Genomic DNA, 19,498 nt, shown 5'->3' with positions numbered 1-19,498 from the left:
CTTGAAACTTGAAAGCCAAAGGCAAAAGGAAATTCTGTTTGGTAATGTGGTACACTTATTACTATTTAGAGACCTATGGAAAATGCACAATGAATTCAAAGGAAGCATGGGCGGCGCATCACAATATTAACCAAAAAAAAAAAAAGGAAAAAAATAAAAATTATTAATTTTTTATCATCCCTAGTAGTAAAGGAAGCTCCTAATGGTGTAATGCATATATAAATTTTAGCCTAAAGCCTAAAGTCTAAAACTATACTGATATAATCATCAGAAGATAGCATTCATAGCTGGTAAGTTCTAAGAGCTAAAAAGAATGAAGAAAAAGAAAAAAGTAACCCTCAATGAACAATACCAAGACCACAAAATTGGGTAATCTGCCATTATTTTCAAAGACATAGTTTGAGGTTATGTCAGTGATAAAACACCTATCACCAATTCAACATTACCAATTTATAGAAGCAAACATCATATTCATCACATTGGTCCATATATAAAATGTTACATTTTCATAAGATGGCAAATTATAAGAAACAGCTATATAAAATTTTAAACTTTGAATGTGTCATATTCACATCTCTATCCCTACTCTGTTATGAAACAGAGCATGTTATTCTAAAATCTATTGTTTTGTTATATGAATTAATACTCAATTGTGTCATAATCCATGACACTGCACCATTATAGTAATAGTAAATAGTATATACTTATCTTTAAACATTCATTGTGCTATAAAATAATAAAACAATATAACATTATGAAAACTAATAGCTTTATCTTTTAGGTGCTTTTGCTTTAGTAGGAAGACCAAAAAAACTGGAAGGAATGCAACTCTATGATGCTGCTAGATCTCCCTCTTCACTTTGCTGACCAAGGGCAGGCTTTGTTCAGCTCCATAAAGCCAAAAACTCGCTGCCCGTTGCCCGCTCTTCCTTCCTTCCATGTTGGCCTTGTCTAATTTCTTGAGCCATGCTTGTCACTTATAAAAAACAATAAAGTGTGATTATTTAATTTACTAATAATAATAATAATAAAGTTCTTGTATGCTCTCTCTTTTTACTGCGCTTTATTCTGTTCAAATTCGATGCTTTGTTTGCAGAGAACGAGGTGCTTTGGTTTCCAAGAGAGAGAAACAAAGAAACACTACAACACTTGAAGCTTTGCTTTCCCTCTCTCTCTCTCTCTCTCTTTGCTGCATTGTATTGTTCTACCACCTCAGAATCTCTTCTCACTTCCACGCATTAAAGTGTTGTCTCTCTCTGTCTCTCTCTCTAGTAATTGGTGGCGCTTTCTCCTTTCTGTCATATTTATTGGAGTGTGCTTCCATGTTCTTACACTTTTCTTATTGGAGTCTGCTTCCATGTTCTTACACTTTTCTTAGTGTGGCAAGAACAACATAGCAGCTAAAGACAGAACCCAGGGGGAAAAAATTGAGGCATTTTGTTGTATCTTGCTGAGTTTCACTTCTTGTTGATCTTAGTTTTGTTCTGTTTGGATAGGGGGTGCTCTGGAGTTCATAAACTGGGATACAAATGAGTTTTGTATTGTGTCTAAGTCAAGAAAGAGAAGGGGAAATAGAAGAAAGGGTGGATTTTGGAGAAGCGGTTTTCAAAGCAATGATCTTTTACTCTTTGAAGCTCTGAAGAGAGCTTTTTTGGGGGTGGGGTGGGGGTGGGGGTGTTGGGTTATAACTTATTAATTCTCTTCTGAGGAGAAATATCATAGTGTGCTTGAGGAGCTGTATGAAGTAGAAGTTGCAAAAATGAGAGATGACAATTCAAAGAAAACCAAGGTTTTTTTTTTTTTGTTTTTTCCATTCTCTTCTATGTTGTAGAGATGAATACTTTGATGTGTGTTGTTGATTGCAATCTCTGCAAGTTGTTAACTGCTTTTGTTTCTGTCTTTTTGTTGGTTTGATGAAGCTCTCATGGTCAAAGAAAATGGTTAGAAAGTTCTTCAATATCAAATGCAGAACTGATGATACACTATCAGGTGCTGTTGCCTATGGAGGTGGGTATGCTTTGATTTGTCTTCTTCAAAATTCACTTTCTATAAGTGGTTCCATTTTTAAAAAATTTGGGAAGCAACAAGCATAGGAATAAGACTTGGCTTCTAGTTGGTTGCCGGAGAAACCAAGGGAATTTAACAAATAACACAAACTGGGAATGGAAATTGAAGCCTAGGGTCTTTCATCAACTTCTGTCTCATTTGTTGTTTTTTAATCTAAGAAAATTAAGCTAAAACCATATATACAAAACTATATAGTATATACTCACCAATTGTGCTTCATACTACAGTTTTCTATATCTTTTGTTTCTCTATGTACATGAACTTGAAGCATTAGCATTGCTATTAAAGCAGGAGGTAACGTAGAATACAGAAGCAGGAGTAGCAGGAGTAGCTTCTCTGAGAGAGAACCATGCACTATCAAAAAGAGCAAAACAGGTACTGAATTTCATGATGCCACTCCTTGGAAATCTTGATGTTTAAAGAACATTTACATCTACATGACAAAATTTAATGTTTAAACCTCCTCACTACAAATGAACAGAGAAGTTTAGCAGGAGTGCAGATCAGGTTAGGCGAGGAAGAATGAATCTTGACCATCCTCGAATTATTGATGTTCAGAACCATAGGTATATTTCCTTTTCCTCTTGTGATTTTACTGTTTCTTACCAAAAAAATACTGGTTTGTTCATATTTTCTCTGGTGCTTTTCTCTTCTTTGTGAGCAGCATTTTTGTTGCTACATGGAATGTTGCTGGAAGATCACCACCGAGTAATTTGAATTTGGATGATTGGCTTCATTCCTCACCACCAGCAGATATATATGTTCTAGGGTAGGAATTCTGACTTGGTTCTTGTCAACTTAGTCTTTGATCAACCTTTGTTCTAACTGTTACCAATGACATGTTTTTATCCTCTTTCAGATTTCAAGAGATAGTTCCCTTGAATGCTGGTAATATCTTAGGGGCTGAGGACAATGGCCCTGCCAAAAAATGGTTGGCTCTCATCAGAAAGAGTTTAAACAACCTTCCTGGCACTAGTGGAAGCAGTGGATGTTATACACCTTCTCCCATTCCTCAGCCAATTGCAGAGCTAAATGCTGATTTTGAGGGATCAGCTAGGCAGAAGAATTCATCTTTCTTCCATAGGCGATCGTTCCAGACAACTTCTACTAGTTATGGAATTGACAACGATCCCTCACTTGCTCAACCACGACTAGATCGAAGGTATAGTGTCTGTGATCGTGTAATGTTCGGCCACAGGCCGAGTGACTACTCAAGGCCAAGTGACTACTCTAGGCCAAGTGACTTTTCAAGGCCAAGCGACTACTCAAGGCCAAGTGACTTTGATCCCAGTTTTAGATGGGGTTATAGGCCTAGTGACTATTCAAGGGCAAGTGACTACTCAAGACCAAGTGACTATTCAAGATGGGGTTCATCTGATGATGATAATGCCATTGGAGATTCGCCAAGTACAGTTCTATTTTCGCCAATGTCTTATGCCGGACCTGCCTCTAATGAGGATGGATATGGCATGCCGGGGCGTTCGAGGTACTGCCTTGTAGCAAGTAAGCAAATGGTGGGAATATACCTTACCATATGGGTAAGAAGTGAATTGAAAGATCATGTGCAAAACATGAAAGTATCATGTGTTGGCAGAGGTTTGATGGGCTATCTTGGAAATAAGGTGAATGTTATGTCAGTCATATAGTTCTAATTTTTATTTTTCATAATAAATTGGATTTAATGAGAGAGTTATTTTGATTGTATCTACAGGGATCCATCTCAATCAGCATGTCACTGCATGAAACAAGCTTTTGCTTTATCTGTAGCCATTTAACCTCTGGACAGAAAGAGGGAGATGAACTAAGAAGAAATTTGGATGTGATGGAGATTTTAAAAAAGACAAGGTTTCCGCGTGTTAATGGTGTGGACAATGAGAAGTCCCCACAAACAATCCTTGAGCATGAGTAAGAATCTGTTTGTCTTTGTCTTTGTCTCTTGCAGTTGCTAATTCTGTTTTCTGAAAATCATTTTCCTTTGTCTCCTTTCCATTTAACATAATTTCTTTTCATGAACTAACTTAAAATTCATTAATGTAGTCGAATAATATGGCTCGGAGATTTGAATTATCGAATCGCCCTCAATTACCGATCTGCTAAGGCACTTGTTGAGATGCAAAACTGGAGAGCATTATTAGAGAATGATCAGGTATGTATGTTTAACCATTTAAATAGCTCTAGGTTCATTTTTATTGCTATGTGACAAAGCATAATGAGCCTTAATTATTGACATTCCTTGCAGTTGAGAATAGAACAGAAAAGAGGCCGTGTATTTGTGGGATGGAATGAAGGGAAGATATATTTTCCCCCAACATACAAGTATTCAACTAATTCAGATAGATATGCAGGAGATGATATGCATCCAAAGGAGAAAAGGAGAACACCTGCATGGTAAGTACTTACTACTCAATATGAAGAAAGTAGAAAATGAAGCATAGGGTGTGTTTCATAGTTGTTGACATAGTTTTGTTAAATTTGTTATGCTTATATAAGTATTTTTCTTATAGGTGTGACAGAATCTTGTGGTTTGGAGAAGGTCTTCATCAATTATCTTACGTCCGCGGGGAATCAAGATTTTCGGATCACAGGCCTGTCTATGGCATATTCATGGCTGAGGTTGAGTCAACTCATGGCAGACTGAAGAAAACTATGAGTTGTTCTCGTTCCAGAATTGAGGTGGAAGAACTTCTGCCATATTCAGGCGGATACACCGAGCTGAACTTTTTCTAAAGAGGAATGGAATGGCTGGATGTGAAACATGTCCATCCACATTCAAGTACTTTCCCTATCCCTTCTGCCATTCTCACTATTATGCTTGTAAAATAGTGGAAATTTATGCTGCTGAATGCTTTGGTTTTTTGTTTCTTTTTTCAACCTCATGCACTTAGATACAAACAGAAAAACATAAAAACAAAAATTATCTGCAGGGCTCTATGCAAACAAGGGGACCCTGAGCATTTTTTATATTTAGACCAAAAGTACAAGATTCTAAAATTATCAATGATTATATGGAGCTGAACATAATAGAGGTGATACTGCAATAAAAACATAAGAGCCTAAAGAATATGCTAATATGTTCTTAGCCACTAGGTGTTTCTTGCTTCACTAGATATACAAATTGATTTCAATCTTTATTGCTTTGAAGTCCTTTTGTTCTTTTCTTAATGTCGTTGAAGTTATTCTTTTCCCCCTGAATTAGAAATCTCACATAACTTACATACCCTTATTACTGTTCAGAAATTGGTCCCCCATTGCCAAGAGGGACTCACTTTGAAGAAATTCAATTCATGGATGGAGGGTGATAAGGACAACCCATTTCCCACATACCGAAAAAGGTTAGTTTTCTTCTCTTTCTTACTTCTTTTTGTTCTGCTTTTGGTCTCAGCTTCTTTGTCTAATTTTAACCTTTACTTTATCTTTTTCAGTTTGATAATCTGTATTCTTGCTTAGTCTACAGTCATGCCTTGCCTATCACATGATCAGAAGTTCAGAACAGTAGTACATCCTCGTCATCATCATCAACATCATCATCTTGTACACCAACTTCAGCACTGTGCATAATTTGATTTTAAAAACACTTAGCTTTCTTACCAGTCTCTCAGCCCTGCACAACCATTCAGAATCACGCACAATCATTAGGTACTATGTTTTAGTTAGTACTTATTAATACTTGTCACACTTTTTTATGAATTAACAACAATATAATAAACTCTTACTCATGATCAACTTCTCTCTTTTGGCAGGACATGGAAGAAGACGATTTTTTTATTCAAGATTCTTTAATTGTTTTTGTCCAACATTTAATGTAGGTGAAAGATCGTCAGTAATAATCATTTGGGCACTAACTGTTTTCTTTTCTTCATTTTTCATTGTTTTTAAAATGCAAAGAGAATGAGAGTTTTGATTTGATGTATAGTGAATTAGTGATTGCCACAGTATGTAAGAAGGAAAAAAAAACAGAAAGAAGAAAAAGAATTTTTAATTCATGAGAGAATTCCAAAGCCTCTCTTGCTTGGTTCTGTTTCCTCTTCTCTTTTCTTTTCAGCAATGTTGATAAATTTACTGTTAAAGGTAGCTTGGCATCAACTAGTATTCTGAGTTTCAACTCTGATGTGGAGACAACAATATTTAAGTATTTTTAAACAGATTAAAGAAGCTCAAGACAGGGTTTGCAGGTTTGGCAGAAAATATTGGAGGCTCTTCCAATCCAAGATGCTATTTACATGTTGCATGCCTGTGTCAATTGCTGTTTACTTTTGACTAAGTTTCAACTTTAGACACTTTACCTTTATTACCTTGTGCGTCTAGGTAGGATCACCAACAAAAGTTGAGCACAAGAATGTTGTAGATAACGACTAATAAGGCCAAATCACAAATTTGGATAATAGTCTCATTAAAATATTCATTAATGGGGTTCCTAACTAAATCTAAAATTTCGTGTCAGAAACCTCTTTTGTCAATGTGGCTGTTACATAGCCACTTCACAAACACCACTAAATGTAAGAAAAGATCATGATTCAAAAAAATCTATATGAAGATATATTATAAAGACATGGTTGGAAGACTTTGGAATAATATCTATTGCTGTATATGTCAGTAGTCACTATGCCTTGCCCAAAAAAATAAGAGCTGCATGCGAGGAGGGTAAATATGCTCTACTATAATTACTATTTGAACATCATTGTTTGATTTTTATTTTAGAAAAAGTAATTTATTTTCACACGAGAGAAATGATAATTGCATAAGGATAGTTTTTGCAGACTTGAGCTGAGTTCATGATCCTCTTTCCACTATGGGATCAGTAGAAAGTCAGATTGTGCTGTCTTCTGCAACTAGAATCATTGGTCATCAATTTTTACCTACAATCATTTTCAACACAAATTGGACATCCTCTTTTCTTTGTTTTTTGTTTCCTTTACACTATGGTCCTCTGAATAAGTAATGGTTTGATAAAAAGGTGAAAAGAAAATGGGGTTTGAAAATCTTTTTTTTTTCTTTTTCAATAAAAATTCGGTTAGTGGAAGTGATTAGCATTAAGCTAAATGGAATTGAAAGTAATTGATGTCACCATCAGAGTGCTATCTCTTGCCTTGTGTCTTTTGTAATTGTAACTGGTCCCTGATCCTGAATTGGCCTTCCAAATGGGGAACCAAAAATATCACACTTAAACATTACTCACATAAAATTGTCTTTACGTAAAAGTAATAGCCGGAAACTATTAGAAGATAATTTAGTCAAACTTGTCCATTGTCACGTAAAGACAGCATTTTTCTGCAAAATACTTGTTAGTTGCAACAGTCTAATAATACAAATAAGCAAGGAAGGGTGGTGTGCTGACACAATAGCATTAGCATTTGGCAGTTATTATTCATAATGGCGGGGAATATTCCATTTTGAAATGATTGTTTATAAACTCAACTCTCAGAATTGTTTGCATTATGCCTAACAAAACCACAAAGCTAGCAGAGGGTTCAAATATCATCATGCCAACTTTTACCAGTGGACACTTCCATTTTCTTCCAAGTAAAAAGGAGAGCTTCAATTGGCTTGAACAACTCATGAAACTTGCAGCTTTTGTATAAATATATAACCTTTTGACATTGAAATGATCCGTTTTGTTTTCTTTTATAACAAAATGTAACTGATTCTGCTAAAATTTGACCACTTTAGCTTTTGATGAAAGACCATGTCATATCATTTTCGTGATTAGTTTCGATTGTTAAGGGCAGAATATGTATGAACACTTAAACTAAAACAGTGCTAGTGCCAATTTCTGTTCGGAGGGAGAGAGGAATTGGGATTTAGGGTTTTAGACTGAACGTATCTTATGGGCGCAACGGTGCGTTTCATGGTGGCACCTGAAACTTGTTTCGATTATGTGGGCCCCTTGATGTAATAAACAGATCAAGGCCCACGTTAGGTGCTTATAAACTTTGTATTAAAACGGGCCTAAGCCCAAGGTACTTATACACTAAAGATCATTAATTAAGCAAGCCCAAAATCGAGTCTTTAGATGATATCCTTAAACTATAACTCATTGACAAAAAAAATTTTTTTTTTACTAAAGATAGGAGACTCGAACCCCACAACCTCTTACTATTTTATACTTGGAAAATCATATATAGCAAGATATTTTAGTGACAATAATAATAATATTTTTTTGCTAAAAAATTTTATGTGCATTAATTATTTTTTGAGATTTAACTATCTTATGAGTACTAAAAATATTATTTATACACTAAAATTAACTACTATGTATTCTTATGAAAATACATGTGTAATTTAGTTTATTTTAATGTATATTTTATATTAATAAATGATTTTAATATACATTTAACATAATTATATTAGTATCAGTAAAAAAATCTTATTAGTAATATTTGTTTTTTTGTTTATAGTAGTATTTTGACACAAATTAGGTATATAGATCCCTTATGAAGGCAAAACAAGCTAAGATCAATTTTTTTTTTCATCCACTCTGATCAATAAATATTTTAATACATAAGTAACTGTCTTCAAGTTTAATATGTGTAATAGTTACTTGTAAAAAAATAAAAAATAAATAAAAAATTGATCGAAACCACACAAATTACACAGTTTTAAACCACGAAACCAAGGTAAGAATCAATTTTCATTTTCTTTCACTTTGAATTGGATATATTGGTGCAGACGTGCAGTTAATGTGGAAGATTTGGTTGGAATTGTTGGTAGGAGAGAGTAGATGAAAAGTGTAGAAAGATCGAGTAAAACTTGGGGTTTGCTATTGTTAGAGGAGACATGATGTCCTATATATATATAGCTAGCTAGGGTTCATTATTTCAGGGTCACACTGTACACTACTATGCTTGAAAAACTCGTCTAAACTCTAAAGCTTGAGGTGTTGGATGTGAAGCAAAATCAGGGCTATGCAATAGTTCATAGGTGTGATCATTCGCATGTAAAAATCCACCCTACGTTACATATATAACTACTTCATTGCATGCTGCTCAATAATTCAAAATAGTAATATTTTTTTAAAAAATTAGAAAATTCTAGTAGTACCAGAAATTTCAAAAGATTAAAATGATGTAACATATAAGTGATGATGAAACGATGATCCAAGCTAATTATATAGATTGAATGAAGAGACATAAGCTTGTTTTACGTGTTTTACACAACATCATAATGTTTAAATATATAGTGTGTGTTTGGATTACGGTTTGCAAACGGAAGTTTGTATAAAATTGATTTTAATCAAAAGTGAGTTAGTATTAACGTGATTTATGTTTGGTAATTTTTATTCAAAATGGATTATAGTAAACTAAATATTGTTTGGATTACATTATTCAAAATTACTTTTAGATAAAAAATGAAGCGTTCAAGGAACTCAAACGAACTTCTCTCTTCTCCAACGCAAATCCAAACACACCCAAAATAGAATTTTCTTTATGGAGTACTAGTGTTTGATAATTTCATATATTAGTAAAGTGAAAAAGGAGAGCATAAAAATGACGCAATCCTGGGAGCCTAAGTAGTAGTAGCTTACGCACTTTTCTGTTGATTACCATTATCTCTCTGGGTCTGACTCTCTCAAGGTTATCATCATGACCATGGTCTTTTTTCAAAGCAATTATTCTCTCTCTCTCTCTCTTTCATTCAATGCTGCTTTTTGCAGTGTTACTTCAATCAGTTTTCTTGACAAATTCATGAATACTTTGCAACACCTTGCTTCTGTTCAAACCTAGCCATGATTCTTCTTTCATGTAATTGTAATTAAGCTGTGGCCATTTTGTGGCAAATGCAACCTTTGCCTTCTTCATTCCCTTCTCTGTTTTATGCATACATATTATTCACTACTGTTTGCTTCCATTCCAATCATTCTCCTCTGATGAGTCCTGTACTACTTAGTATGTTATTTGTGTCCCTTTGCCACTTGTCAAACACTCCAACATCACTATCTTTAATTCATCTCTCTTTGTTTTCTTCTTCTTAGTCCTTCACATAGCAAAAATAAACACATGTTCTATTTCATGCTTTCTGCCTCATACCTCTCCATTCCTCAATTTTCCATTTTCATAAATTGGGTAATCTTTTTGTTCTTTGCTTCCTAACTTCATTCTCTTTTTGTATGAGTCACTATCCCCATGTCTCACCTTCACTCAACCTTTATTTGCCTGATGATGATTGAGGAAGAAAACTAGAAAGAAAAGAAAAAACCATCATACATTCCTACTAAGAAAACTTCTGACTAAGATTTATACACCTATATGTATATATATCTTCATCTATATGTTTTGCTACTTTTCAGTGTAAAGAGATCATGAATTTTGTGGTAGCACCAATTATTTTCACTTTAATCAGGTGAGAATATAATATGATTAAACTTAATTAGTTATCTAATTCTAGTCTTGTTCATCATTTTCACTTTTACCTGCTTTTCTTTATCTTATATATGTTGTCTAAAACTTTAGTGACTGGTGGTGACTGGTGTGATCTGAGTTTGGAACTGGAAGAATTATTGAATCTGATCTTCTCTTCTTGGTAAGCCACATCTAAAATCTTTGTTCTCTTTGAATACTGATAGACCCTTTTTAAGGGCTTAATCTTCTTTAAATGTTGAAACCTCAAACCTTTATAAACCATGATGATATTAATATGTTTCTCTCTTCTTATATTTTTGCAAACAAGCAACTCTACTCTTCTTTAGATTATAAATTAGATTTTATGTAAAAATCATAATAAATGTAAGCAAGAGCAACAATCAGAAAGAAAATACCTGATACATACCAAAATGAGAATTTTTAAAACTTAAATGCAGATAATAATAATTCTCTCTAGAGAGTTTAAAACACCCATTTAACTCTGGTCAAACAGTTAAAATCTATCTAATACCATCTATATATTGAAAGTTTAAGCAAAATTTTAAAAACAAAAAGAGCAAAAAAGTGATATTAGATTGAATGAAGTGACAAGACTAACTTGTATATATCCATCCAACAGAAAATTCTGCCGAAACCAAAACCACACATATATCAAAAGAGCAAATAATCAAATATGTATCCTTATTATATTGCTGGTTGTTTAATTTCTCTTTGAAATAAACATGAAAAGCTAGAACAAATAATCAAATCAAACTTTATGCACAGCATATGAAATCTATCTACTGAAAAATTAATGATATATGTATTTTGAAATCAACAAGTAGTGCATGCATATATATATGTTCTATCAAACATCATTTTTTTTCTATATTAAATTATAGAGTCAATAAAAAGATGTTCATGATGATGCCTATGGCACTGTGCAGTGGTGCTGCTTTAATTTATTGATCCGTCCTTTTGATCTGATATCCACGTTGCATTACATATTCCATATGATGATTAGTTTCTTGTTAGGAGATGTGATTAATTACTGTACTCCAACAGCTATATTCCTAAGTATACTGACCTATAACTTATGCATGTTCATATACGTTACGTTGATTTGAGATTAATTAACAATTTAAGTAGTAAGTACCTTCAATTTTCTATGACTATGTGCCCTACACTATGGCTAGTCCTATAATCTTTCTATATTAATATTTTTGTCGTTAAATTGAATTTATGTTATTTGAGCAGTTGTTAACTTCTACATACATCAACTTATGAAGATAGATATATGTTTTTTAAACACTTGCTAATTTTCCATTAATATAATATTGTTTTAAAACATCATTGTTGGCCTGGAACACCCTTAAAAGGCCTATGCCAACAGAAAATAGTAGTAGCCCTGCCTAGGAAAAGTAGCTCTTCTTTTGTTTTTGTTTTTCTGCATAAAGAAAGAAAATTGAGTATGAGCTATTGGAAAGTTTTCAAGTATACCGATACACCGGTGTTTTATTAATTTTTAACCATTGATCTTAATTATATATATTATATATACTTTTTATAATTAAGATCAACGGTTAAAAATTATTGAAACACCGGTATATCAGTACACTTGAAAATTTTCCTGATCTATTATAATTTTCTTTTTATTTTTTTGTACTTTTTCTAGTGATAAAATTCACCAAATGCACCTATTTTATTTTAACTACCCTGTTCTAAGATCACAATTTTAGTCACATGCTTCTCTGGTAACTTACCCACGTAAAAAATGTTCTATTTGATAAGGTAAGAATAACAACAATGCTAGATATTAGATAAATCTATATAAGATAATAATAACTGAAATTTTTGTTCATTATTTATAAAGATTATATACTATTTTCAGCCTATAACCTTTTTTTTTCTTAATTTTAAGCACTTATGGAAAATATTTTCATTGTAGGAAGTTATCGGTAGTTGAAATTTGCCCAAAGTCATAGCAAGAGAGTAATCAAATAATAAATGGTGTCATATATAATAGAATGTACGTAAATGGTTAATTAACAAAAGGTCAACAGAGTTGACTATGATTACTTGATTGATTAAATTTTTTTTTTTCATTTTGACTTGTGTTGACACTTGACAAGAACGGTTATGCAATGATATTCACACATATTGAAGGATCCATGACAATGATTTCATAGGATCTTCACTGTAGTTGAATAAAGTTGGGGTTACAATGCAAGTTACATACATATATACAACTAATTAATAAGCAGAAGTTAATAGCTCTATTTGGAGGTTGGCTAGAAAGCAGGGTTATAATGAATGCAATGTGAGCATGCATGGGGTTGTGCCAAGCTAAGGTTGGCGGCCATGGCCCCTTTTTCTGATATTAAATACACACTATATATTACAAGCTAGGCAAGTAGCTAGCTCTAGTCTTTTTCCTTATTCATAGCAGTACTACTAACACTCAACTATTATGTTAGACATGTCATTTTTATGCAAGCTAAGTGGGATTGATTATTGCTTGTTTAAAACCAAGTATATGTATTGTCGGCATGATATTTTCTTTCTTCTTATTCTAATTGGCCAGACATTATGGATTAACTATGATAGCATCTAATTAACTCTAATCCAAGTGAGTTGTAATATGAAATTAAAGAAGAAACATAAGATGAAACATTTAGACCGTGACAGTACATGGTTGCATTGGCTTAAGAAAGCAATGGATGGGGTTGGCAAAATTGAACCACTCCATCTCTGTCTGCCCTATTTGGACTCCCTTACTTATTACTTGACTGTCTTACGGGGACAAACTGTAAGACGAATTTATAGAATTTATTTCAGGTTCAGTACCAATGGTGGGTTCTACATATTCATATTCAAGTTTATAATATAATATAAATCAAGATTTATTAACTAAATTGTGGTGGTTATGGAACGGACCAATGGAATCTGTGTGGGGTTGTTGATAAGGAAACGAGAGAATTTTTGTTTGAGAAATGGAGGATGGTTAGGAATATGAATAAAGGGTTCAATTCCAACGCCAGTTCTGGCGGGGTACGGAACTTATAAAATTAATTAGGATTATTTAGTATATCTGAATATTTATTATAGGAGATTACGTCTTTATTATTACCATTCTTTTAGTACCTATAAATACCTTTTTATATTGTATCATTTCAGACAACTTGAATACATTCAATAATATACCATTCTTTCTCCAGTTTAATCTCTTGTTTTTAATACTAAGAATAGTATTAGGAATACTAGTTTGTTACATTATTGTGGTACTATGGTACGGAATATAATTGTTGATAAAAGATGGAAGTAGAGTAGAGAGTAGGCACACTTGTTGATAGGGAGCACGAAGAAGAAGGGCCCCGTTCTGTGGAAGTGATGGATATATAAGGAAAGAAGCCATTTTGTTGCAAATTAAGAGGACTACTCAGTCAAACTCTGCGAATTCAAGCACGGGTTTCTCTTCTATTCTGTCCTAACCACTCACTGTTATATGCATTTATAACTCTCATTTCTCTTCCCTGTCAACACCTTTCTTCACTCTTCATCAACTTCATCAACCCTTTTCTACTTTACAATAAAATCCATTTTCTATTATTAATATAACTAGCTCTTTTTCTTCACAATTATTTAATCTCATCAAATTATCAATTTGGAATTCAATATAGCTAATAACAAAAATAATAAATACATATTGTTAAACCTGCTAATTGTTAATCTAAAAATAATTTTAATGAATATTTAGCAATAAATATAAATGTTACTTACCTTCACATGAAAATAGGTAAAAATAAAAACCCTTACGTTTAACTATATAGTTTATTTTAATTATATTTAATATAAATAAATGTTACCTTATTAACTAAGAAATAAAAAAGTTGGCCAAATTAAAACATAATACTTATACTGTGTTTCACGGTTAAACTTTTCTGCTCTAACTTTCACACATGCATAAATAATGGGAAGAAATTAAAAAGCTACCTTATCGAAGAGAAAGTGCTTATAGGCCTTTATGTTTTGCTATTAATCATAATTAATTTCTCAGAATATTTGAGTAACGAGTAATTTTATGTTTTTAGGTCATATAAAGAATTATATATATTTAGAAACCTATAAAAAAAATTCATTTTCTGTTATTTCTTTCTTATTATCTGAAAAAAAAAATTGTCTTTTCAATTGGACTGTAAATCAGTCAGGTAGCATATGCATATGCGTTAGATGTATAAGATCAATGACTTTGAGTCTTTAACCAATAAGAACCCAGTCCAAAGATATATATACAAGAGATCTGAGATCCCCTTTATGATGAGCCAAATGTGTGGCCTGGAACCCCTGATTTTATGAGTAGTGGTGATAGATAGTGATAAAAAGTTTTGGAAAGAAAATAATAATGTTGAATTCTGTTATTGTGGCCGTTGGATTCTGGTGTAGCGGTTACAGGAAATGGTTAGCAACCAACCTTGCTGGTGATTAAGACATCAACAAGGAGCCCTACACCATCAACCGGCAGAGAAAAACAAGCACATGTTTATGGTTAGTTAGGGTTTTTTTATATATACTAGCCGCTCAATGTCATTTTCATATCAGATAGATAGTGTTAGTGTCTTTGATATTATTATCATTATGCTGTCTTCCACATGAATTAGAGGAAGACACTAGTAGTTTTCATTCCATGAATCTAAGCTATAAGAATCATCTAGATCAGAAAATATAATTCATCTGAATCAGTTATTTCGCAAAAACTTATTGCTAATAAGTAATAACTCACTTATAGTTGGCTTCACGTGAAGTTGCTAGTGTAACAACTTTCAACTATCAACTTTATATAAAGATAACTGCATTAACCAAATTTATTACTGCATGCTCAACCCGTAGATACATGAATTCACCAATTAGGTGGTAGTGTATCTTGTATCAATTCACAGTTTATCATAGAATGGAAATTCCCATGTAACTATGGCTCAACCTGTAATATACCAGATTCAAAACTCAGCAGCATAAAATTATATTTCCATTGAACAAAATTGTAGAAAGCAATAACAATGCATATAGAACCAAAACTGCACTTCTTGTCCACCCCTTGGTCATAGTTCTAGTGTTCAAGTGGGGTGGTAAGAATTCTTTAGACACATGAAGAAAAAAAATTACATAGGATATAAAAGTCAGGAAACTAAAACTTTAAATACATAGAAGTTAACAATCAACTTGTTATATGGTACACCAGCCAGTCATGAATCATCAGATATCTGCTGATCTGATCAAAGTTTAGATTCTTGTATGGTAAAAACCTACTGCATAAATGAAGAATAGGATAAAAGGGGAAAAATTGAAGGAACATAGGAGCTGCATTGATGAATAGAAGGGCAACAACTGATGCAACTTGCATTCTTGGATTGCATACATATACATAGTAATGAATCATTTGAATTCATCATGATTTCCTAAGCCCTAACAATCCATTTTGTTCTTGTTCATCATCAGAGTCGTACAACCTTATCATTCCATTTCTTTTTCTTGGTCCAGAACTTGATTTAAAAAGAACTATCAATATATATACATAGATATATAAGCCTTAGAGACAAAGCAAATGAGAATGTCACCAATATATTCTTCTCCCTGTGGCTATCTTCTATGTAAAAACATAGATAGAAATAGGCAATTGCTGTCACAATAGGATAATGCCTTGATGTTGAAGATTGAAGACTCTTCCCTTTGAGCAAAAGGACAATTATAGCTCCAAGAAGACAAGATGGTTATCAATAATCATTCATAAATCCAAACGAATATGGATATTTAGCAGGCTTAATTAAATATGCTATGAAGGTACTTGAGCTGGCAAAAATAGAAATTCTTGTGTGCATTGGCCACAATCAAACTAATCTGAATTGTTACAAATTTTCAATAGTTATATATTATTCTTTAATCTATCATTGTATTTACAAAATTAGCAAATTCCACACAAAAGCATTAGATATATATAATTTGTAATGTTTATGATTTATCAAGGTTATTTAGGAGAAATCAAATCATCATAAACTAGAGGAGTCAGCTTGAAATGGCTAGTCAGAACCAAAACAAATCACCTAACTGTGATGTCATTCTTTGTATAGTTGATACCAGGGCTTTTGTGAAATACATGGTTATATGTCTTCTATTCTTCCATGCTTGAATTTCTAGAGCTGAAAAAAAATTGAAAATTAAATCACCATATTTCTATCATCTGATCTGTGAGCTTTATTCAGCTGAAAAAAAAGAAAAAAAGAAGGCTGAAATTAAATAATAATTCTGATTTTTTTTTTCATGATTCTTGTTTTTCCTCTTGCTCCAAAATTAAGGGCATAGCTTGTTTCAGCATTGAAAGGGTCACCACCTATTTAAAAAAAAAAAAGCAAAAAAACTAAAAGCTGGTAGGAAGTGGCTGCTGCAAGCAGTTCAATCAAACTTTAATGTTTGGTTTTCAGAGAAAATAATAGACGGAGGAGCAGGAAAGCTTTATGAGAAGATTGATATGCCATTGGCTCATTATCAGCAAGAATCAGTACAAACATTGTAAAATGGGAATATAGGGCAGAATAAAAAAGCAGTTACTGATGGATCGAAAGATTGGGATGATTACAAGGCAAAAGCACTTGCGATCCATCTAGGATTCACATTTCTCATCAGATTTTGCCGGAAACTAGCATCAAAGATTGATATGCACTCCTCCCAAGAATTTCCCATTGGAACCTCTAAAAATCAGCACCCAAATTAATTAGTAAAATACAATAAAAATAAGCTTGGAAGAAGAAAAAGAATGAAGAGTAGTGCTCACCATTACTGGTCGGTGAAGCATGTTGATAGATTATTCATTGTGGCTGCCATTGCACGAAAGTTGGAGCAACCATTTATGGTTTCGTCGGTGTCCCAATTTGGAGTTGAATAAAGGAACGGTGACGAGTGGTTTTGGTAGTCATCATCATTAACAATAATGTTGTTGTTGTTGTTATTAGGGATAGCAATAAGGTTTTGGTCACGATTCATGTTCCTTTTAATCATGATAGAATCATCAATGACATTGTTAATAAAAGCATCTCCAAGTATGTGATGATGATGATGATGACGAAGAGGGTTATAGTAAGGTTGTTGTTGAAGAATCTGATGAGGGTTATTAGACCATCTTCCACAAGGCTCAAATTGTTGCAGTGCAGGGGTTCTGTCTTCCAAATCTTGCACCATTAATCTTCCATTGTTGTTGTTGTTGTTGTTGTTGTTCATTTTGTAACAAGTTCTTTCTCTTGCTCTTGCCCTTGCTTTATCCCTTGACTCCTTCTTTGTCTGAACACAAACATCTTCTCTCTGTGTCCACTTCAACTTGTTCCTCCCTTTGGAACAAGAATCACTGCTTCCCGCCATAGATGATTTCTCGCTTGAGTGCACCACCACCACCCCAGCTGCTTGATCACTACCTTCACAACAGGAGCATTTCTCGCCGCCGGAGCTGAAGCTGCAGCTATGTTTGCTTCTTGCAAGCTCCTTGATTGCATTCTCAGACTTGGTGAAGAGCCATTCGAGCGTGTTGCTGGGCTTGTCGAACTCCAGCATGTCCTGAAGATCAAAGAACTTGCGCGCTATTTCGCTTGAAAGCCTCACCCTTCTGTCCCTCAACCCCTGAGATGTGTGAATCTTGCTGTGCCTATCTTTCTTCGTACCTATGCTGCTTCCTAACGGTTTCTGAGTCAGCAAATTGGGAACACCTCCACCACCGTAGATTAGTCCTCCGCCCCCGCCATAGCTTGCTGCAGCATCTTGATCAAGCATTGCTGCAACAACAACAGCTTCTTCTGCTGATGACGGGAATGGCACTTCACTTGAAGGTATAAAGGGAGAAACAAGTAGTGATGATGGATCATGATGGTGAAGAAGCGTGGTTGCAAAATCATTGTTGTTATGTGGATCAATGTAGAAAGGGAGTGTATTATTATTATTATTATTATTAGGATAAGATGAAGAAGAAGAAGATGAAGGGAAGTTAGGGAAAGGGTTTGAATCATATGTGGAAGAGAACATCTGAATAAAATTGGAACCCAATTTTGAGTTTAGTGAGTGAAGGGTATGTGTGTGAAAAACAAACCCTAGCTTTTGTGCAATGAATAAAACGATGGCAATTAAGAACACAGAGGTAGCTTCTCTTCCTGCTCCTATAACTTAACGGTCCAAGTACTGTCCTACACACTCTCTTCTTTCTTATATAATCATTTTCTTATGAGATTCCTATCTTTCATAGTACTAAGTAAGTACCATCACTCCCATTAAATACTTAATTAATCTTATAATAATAAACAGAACAAGTGATGATGATGGTGTTGAGGAAAGTGAGGGAAAACAGATTGTGAGATTTAGTTTAGGCCAATCAAGCAACACTTGCAATTATTTTGTGAGCACCACTACATTATTACCAATCTGAGTTGGAGCAGAGGGAAAAGATATTATAAGGTTTACATTCACAGACAACATATGTTGTAAGGTACACAATAATTTTCGTTTTTGCACCATTGTGAAGTAGCATATCCAGTACCATCTATTACATCCTATTAATTAATTATCAATTTGAATAGAATAGAAAAAGTGATGAATATATAGCCCTATGGTTAAGGGTAAATAATGTAAGGTTTAGATGGTTTATAACCGAAAGATAATGAAGTAATGAAGTGAATAAAGCCGTACATGGAGTGTAAAAGGTAGGTGAGAGGTTGTAATGGCTGCTTACCTGCTTCTTTCATAGTATAAAACTCAACCGAAAATATAACAGCTCGTCAGAAAAATTGCATTTTTTTCAATTTTTTTCTCAAAGGGTGGGAGGAAAATAAGTACAAATATTGGTAACTACGAACTTCAAACTTAGTGTTCTTTTTGAATGCGCCCACATAGATCATTTCAATCCCGAAAAAAGCTCATTCATCTCTGACATCATTTGCAGCTTCACTCCCATACTTTTTCTCCGTATTTCTTAAATCATGTATATGGTAGATCAATACGTACGTGTATCTGCACTCAAACCCTCCTGTGTTTTTCTTTTGATTATTAAAGAGCAATAACAACAGCAA

General features: G+C 33.6%; 2 protein-coding genes across 7 annotated transcripts; one reads left to right on the top strand and one right to left on the bottom strand.

Annotated features, from left to right (window-relative positions):
• Positions 1–728: 728 nt before the first annotated feature.
• On the top strand, positions 729–6,083 carry LOC112777254 (type IV inositol polyphosphate 5-phosphatase 7). 6 transcript variants are annotated; one of them, XM_072227668.1, is made up of 14 exons: positions 745–940; positions 1,097–1,789; positions 1,920–2,007; positions 2,359–2,442; positions 2,549–2,633; positions 2,732–2,836; positions 2,927–3,689; positions 3,779–3,972; positions 4,105–4,213; positions 4,307–4,455; positions 4,572–4,840; positions 5,302–5,399; positions 5,490–5,703; positions 5,808–6,083. In XM_072227668.1, exons 2-11 carry the CDS (start codon positions 1,760–1,762, stop codon positions 4,792–4,794), a joined length of 1,830 nt encoding a protein of 609 aa, XP_072083769.1. In that variant the 5' UTR covers positions 745–940; positions 1,097–1,759; the 3' UTR covers positions 4,795–4,840; positions 5,302–5,399; positions 5,490–5,703; positions 5,808–6,083. The 6 variants fall into 6 exon arrangements, with proteins under 6 accessions (XP_025677374.1, XP_072083769.1, XP_072083770.1 ...); XM_072227669.1 differs by having other exon boundaries at positions 780–940; positions 5,515–5,703; XM_025821589.3 differs by having other exon boundaries at positions 729–1,789.
• An 11,145-nt stretch (positions 6,084–17,228) lies between these two features.
• On the bottom strand, positions 17,229–18,583 carry LOC112779190 (uncharacterized). Its single transcript, XM_025823434.2, has one exon. It carries the CDS (start codon positions 18,459–18,461, stop codon positions 17,229–17,231), a length of 1,233 nt encoding a protein of 410 aa, XP_025679219.1. The 5' UTR covers positions 18,462–18,583.
• Positions 18,584–19,498: the final 915 nt, after the last annotated feature.

Source organism: Arachis hypogaea, chromosome 19 (genome assembly GCF_003086295.3).
Source record: "Arachis hypogaea cultivar Tifrunner chromosome 19, arahy.Tifrunner.gnm2.J5K5, whole genome shotgun sequence".
Classification (NCBI taxonomy): Eukaryota; Viridiplantae; Streptophyta; class Magnoliopsida; order Fabales; family Fabaceae; genus Arachis; species Arachis hypogaea.
This window is presented reverse-complemented; position numbering and strand designations above follow the sequence as displayed.

Excerpts from the sequence above, each read along its gene's own strand:
- LOC112777254 (XM_072227667.1), top strand. The coding sequence starts at position 1,760 with ATGAGAGATGACAATTCAAAGAAAACCAAG. Across the intron at positions 3,973-4,104 it reads CAAACAATCCTTGAGCATGA|TCGAATAATATGGCTCGGAG; the intron begins GTAAGAATCTGT and ends TCATTAATGTAG. Across the intron at positions 4,456-4,571 it reads AAAAGGAGAACACCTGCATG|GTGTGACAGAATCTTGTGGT; the intron begins GTAAGTACTTAC and ends TTTTTCTTATAG.
- LOC112779190 (XM_025823434.2), bottom strand. The coding sequence starts at position 18,461 with ATGTTCTCTTCCACATATGATTCAAACCCTTTCCCTAACTTCCCTTCA.